We start from the raw sequence: 5034 nt of genomic DNA, 5'->3' as shown, positions 1-5034 counted from the left end.
CACCTCAGAGACCAATTGGCCTTCCCTCCAGTGCTGGTACCCGTCTTCTTTCTGTCATGGACTGCTTACTACTGCCCAGAGAGTGCACAGCGGCCTTCTCTTCCTGCTTCTCAGAAGGTTTCCCAGGGTTTACAAGCCACTTGTCCATTGCTGCCCCGGGGAAAGGACTGGGCCACCTAGAGTTCCCGTTCCCCAGCTCCTGCTCTAATCCACCAGACCCAGAAGATATGGGCAGGCTCAGGGATCCCTGGAGCTAGGGGACACTGGGCCTTGGCTCTGTTTTCAGAACCAGGGCCATGCAAAAAGGCTTGTGCGAAGACTTTCCTTCTCCACCAGCTACCGCATCTCTGAGATTAAGGAAAGGGGGGAAGTTAGTGGAGATGAAGATCAAACCGATCCCCAGACCTTCTACCGCTTGCGAGGGCGGATCATCTAAGATTCCTGGCTCCTGCCTACAGGCAATGCTCCCTTCCCAGTGGTCGGTGGATCCTGGTTCACGGTCCACCTGGCCAGACAGGACAGCTCGCCTCTTGACTAGGGCCTGGGAAGGGGGACAGGGCCCTAGAGACCCGTTCTCTGGCTTCCCGGCCTCCTTTTAAAGAGAGAACAAAGGCCCGGGCCGCGTCCCCCTTTCCTCATTAAAAAGAGAACATGTCGCTTCCTTTATTGCATCACAGAGACCACAGGTCCTCCTGGCGCTCCCTCCAATAAATCACAGGGCGAGAGAGAAAGGCGGGATCGCCCCCCCCCCCACGCCACCCTCCTTCCCCTCCTCCTCCTCCTCCTCCTCCTCAGGTCTACAGGAGCCGGAGGGTTGTGCCGCGAGAGCAGGCGAAGTTGCTACTCTGGCAAGTTGCAAACGGCCGGAGAATCCGGGAGCATTTCCGCACGGAGGTGGCCAACCTCACACGCCGCCTCCCGGCCCGGCCTCTGCCTCTCCCGGCTCCCCCCGTTCGCCTCTAACGTGCGGAGGGGGAGGGGGCTCGAAAGGCAGGGCAGGAGGCGACTCACAACAGCGCCACTAAATCATCCTGTCTCCGCGCTGTTCCCGGGAGAGGTTTTTTTTGATGGATTAAATTAAGCGCTTCCATTTCCGTCCACCACCTGATCGCTGCATTATAAATCCGAACAGCTGATCCGCGAATCTCCAGAAATCCAGGACCTCGCCGCGGAGGCTGCGGCAAGCGAGGAGGCGCGGAGCTGTCCAGTGCTGAACGAGCCGCCCGGCAGGCGCGACCCCCCCCCCCGCCGAAGCGGAACAACAATACGAATTGCAGCACACACACGCACGCACGCACACACACACAGGCGCGCACACAGGCGGGCACGCCGGCCGGCAGCAGCCGCAGCGCTCGGCAGGACCAGCGGGGCCGGGGCAGCCGCCAGCCCAGCACCGACCCAGCGCCTGTGTGTGTGTGCGTGCGTGAGTGTGTGTGTGGCGGGGGGGGGGGCGGCGGCAGAGCCCGCCCGGCCGCGGATCGCCCGCCGGAGGCCCCACCGCCCAAGCGGCGCGCCGCGCTCGCCGGGAGCTGTCCGGGTGCTGAACTCGCCGGCCGCCGCTTATGAACCAGCCCGGCGCCGCTCGCCGCCTCTGGAACTCATGGTGGGCTTCTGAGCCGCGCTGGAGGGCGAGCCGGAGGCCTGCCGAGGCGCAGCCCGCGCGCGCACAAAAGCCGCCGCCGCCGCCGCCGCCCGGGAGGAAGCGGGGCCCGGGCCGGAGCCCTCCGCGGCGGGCAGCGCTCGAGCCAGGCGCGGGGAAGGGGCCCGCCCGGAGCACCAGCAAGCCATAGCCATAGCGCCCGGCCGGCGCCGCCCCCGAGGCTGCTTCGCCTGCGCCCCTCGGCTCTTTTGTATGTGACTTTTCCACGCTGCTCTCCGGGGGGCTTTTCTGTTTCTGGCGCTGCAGTTCGGCGGCCCCCTTCGCCCCCTCCCGCCGCACCGCCTCTCCTTGGAACTCCTCGGCTGGAGCTGCGGGGGCGCCTTCACATTTCGGGCCCGTCCAGAAACCATGCCAAGATCTTTCCTGGTTAAAAAGGTCAAACTTGACGATTTCTCTTCGGCGGATCTAGAAAACTCCTACAGCAGGTCGCGGACGGACTTCAACTCCCGGATCCATGACAAGGGTAAAGGCACTGCGGGCGGGCGGAGGGGGGAGAGGGGCCCTACCCCAGCAATGGAGCGGGAAAGCCAGAGGGAGGGAAGGAGAGGCTGCAGAGAAAGGGAGGCAGGGCCCGGGAGGGGGTCGGGCTCGAACCGGGCCCTTCCGAGCAGCCCTCGCCCGTCTCCGGCCCCCGTTGCCAGTGCCGGCGCTGCACCGAGGGGGGCCGAGCGCCAGCGAGTCCCGGTATGCGGCTCTCCTTTCCTGGAATGCCTGCAGCGGCCGCGGCAGCAGGAGGAGCGAGCCATATTGAGTGGCGCCCGCGCCTCGCTCGCTCGCTCGCTCGCTCGCTGCTGTGTTGACGCGGCACATTTCCGTTGCTCACCCGGCCCCTGAGAACCGGGGCTGAGCGCAGCGGTGGGGATGGCGCCGGCCGCGGTGGGGCAGAGGCGGGAGCCACAGGTCTGCAGAGAGGCGGCCGCGAGGGGCTGGAGACCCCTCTCCCGGTGGGGGCATCTCAGGCAGTCCTCGGGAGCCCGGGGCCCTTTTGTCTTGAGAGCGTCAAGTTCAAGGGCAAACGGAGATCCCCACCCCCTCTGTTCCCCCGGGAGGGACCATCCACGCGGGCCCCTCCAGTGCACGGTTCCGAGAGCTCCCCCTGAAATCCGAGGGGTGTTTCCCACCCTTCGGCCCGGGCTTCTGGTGAACCCCCCCCCCTTTGTTCCGGGCAATACGTCTGCGGCGTGTTGCATAATCGCCGGAATTCTGCTGAAGTGGTTGGAAAGCCGGAGTGAGGGGAGAGGGAGAGAAGCGCCCGGGCAGGCTACGCCCCCCCCCACCTTTCTCTTGGGTCTCCTGCAGAGAGCTGACCTTGAAGGGAGGGATCTTGGGGTGGGGGTAGAGAACGGGGGTGCCTCCCTCTGTGCCCGGGGGCCAGCAGCCGCCCTCCCCCTGCCCCCTCCTCAGCCTTGCCAGCCACTGAGCTGAGCTGGCCAAACGAGCCGCAGGTGAAAGGCCGGGAAATCGCTCGGAATGATGGAGCTGCCGGTGGGGGGCGGGGGGGAGGCAGGTTCATCAAGCGCCGCGGAGATTAGCATGACAGAGGAGCCGCCTGGCGGGGAGGGGGAGCGGGGCGAGGGGGGGCTCCTCGCGGCTCCAGCTTGTTGCATCTATTAACTGGAGAGCTCTCGAGCTGAGCTCCCGAAGCCCATCAATTATTGACTAATCAGAGGCTCCTTCGCGGCCTCCCGGCCGGCCTACCAAGGCTCTCTAAACAGGCGCTCCGGCGCTCTCTCTCCTTCCCCGGCCTCCCTTGCCTGCTCCGGCCTGCCTCGCCGCCCCCATTCCCCGCTCCCTGCGTTCCTTTCTGCCCCCCCCCCGTCCCTTCCCTTCCCTCCCTCCCGCCCATCGGGCCGTTCCTCGACCCCCATCTTTCCCCATTGCCCCCCACTCGCTCCACTTATCCCCCCCATATCCCTCTGGATCGCCTTCCCGCCGGCCACCCGCTCCCCCCCCATCTTTCCCCCTTGCACCCCATTCCTCCCCGCCCTTTGTCCCGGCCCTCCCCCTCCTCTGGCCCCCTCCCCCCTTTCCCGCCCCCAGGAGGATACATCAGCGAGTACATCACGCCGTCGTCGGTGTATGAGGGCGAGAGCGACAGCGGCCTCAAGGTGCCCTCGCCGTCGGGCGCCATCTACCCCGGGGCGCACGGCGACTACGGCGCGCCGGACTCGGACCAGCCCGACAGCCCGCACTCGGAGTTGGCCGGCGGCTACATCAACGGCGACGCGGCGGTGAGCGAGGGCTACGCCGTCGACGCCTTCTTCATCACCGACGGCCGTTCGCGCCGCAAGGCGGCGGCGGGCGGCGGCGGCGGCGGCGGCGGCGGCGCGGGGGCCCGCCTGGGCCCGCAGCAGCAGCGGCACACGTGCAGCGAGTGCGGCAAGACCTACGCCACCTCGTCCAACCTGAGCCGCCACAAGCAGACGCACCGCAGCCTCGACAGCAAGATGGCCAAGAAGTGCCCGACGTGCGGGAAGGTGTACGTCTCCATGCCGGCCATGGCCATGCACCTGCTCACGCACGACCTCAAGCACAAGTGCGACGTGTGCGGCAAGGCCTTCAGCCGGCCCTGGCTGCTGCAGGGCCACATGCGCTCGCACACGGGCGAGAAGCCCTTCGGCTGCGCGCACTGCGGCAAGGCCTTCGCCGACCGCTCCAACCTGCGCGCCCACATGCAGACGCACTCGGCCTTCAAGCACTTCAAGTGCAAGCGCTGCAGCAAGACCTTCGCCCTCAAGTCCTACCTGAACAAGCACCACGAGTCGGCCTGCTTCAAGGGCGCCGCGCCGCCGCCGCTCAGCCCCCTCCAGGCCTGACCCGCCCGCCCAGCACGGCCCCGGCCCCGGCCCCGGCCCCGGCCCCGGCCCCGGCCCCGGCCCCGGCCCCGGCCCCGGCCCCGGCCCCGGCCCCGGCCCCGGCCCCGGCCCCGGCGGGGGCGGCGGGGAGCGGGGCAGGGGGCCCGCTGCGGCCTTGGCGCGGAGGCCCGAGGGCGCCCCCTGCCCACCCCCTGCCCGCCCCCTGCCCGCCTCCTCCGGGCCTTCGAAAGGGTCGACTGTTTCCAAAAGGCGAAGAGAGATTTGCAAACTCCTCAGCCCAGAGCCACCAAGTGTTCACCTTGACAGGTAAACCGGCGCAGGGCCGGTGCCCGCCCTTGCTCCCGCCTCGAAGGGTCGGAAGGAGAGGAAGCTCACGGGACCCCCGAGGCTGCATTTTTCACCAGGAATTACGCCAGGCGAACGAGTCTCTTTTTTAGTTGGTTGAGTTTCCGAGGCGGTTTGTTTTTTTAACGCGTCTGATTTCTATTTTCTTAAGTATTTGGTTGATTATATATTTATTTCACGGTTTTTTTAAACAAAGGGAAATTAGAGGTATAT

The 5034-nt window shown here is 66.9% G+C and overlaps 1 protein-coding gene across 1 annotated transcript; it reads left to right on the top strand.

Annotated features, from left to right (window-relative positions):
* Positions 1-2008: 2008 nt before the first annotated feature.
* SCRT1 (scratch family transcriptional repressor 1) lies at positions 2009-4476 on the top strand. Its single transcript, XM_054985950.1, has 2 exons — positions 2009-2123; positions 3701-4476. Exons 1-2 carry the CDS (start codon positions 2009-2011, stop codon positions 4474-4476), a joined length of 891 nt encoding a protein of 296 aa, XP_054841925.1.
* The last annotated feature ends 558 nt before the right edge of the window (positions 4477-5034 follow it).

This window comes from Eublepharis macularius, chromosome 7 (genome assembly GCF_028583425.1).
Source record: "Eublepharis macularius isolate TG4126 chromosome 7, MPM_Emac_v1.0, whole genome shotgun sequence".
Classification (NCBI taxonomy): Eukaryota; Metazoa; Chordata; class Lepidosauria; order Squamata; family Eublepharidae; genus Eublepharis; species Eublepharis macularius.
This window is presented reverse-complemented; position numbering and strand designations above follow the sequence as displayed.

Coding starts and splice junctions, on each gene's coding strand:
- SCRT1 (XM_054985950.1), top strand. CDS start 2,009: ATGCCAAGATCTTTCCTGGTTAAAAAGGTCAAACTTGACGATTTCTCT. Junction 2,124..3,700: donor CTCCCGGATCCATGACAAGG/GTAAAGGCACTG, acceptor TCCCGCCCCCAG/GAGGATACATCAGCGAGTAC.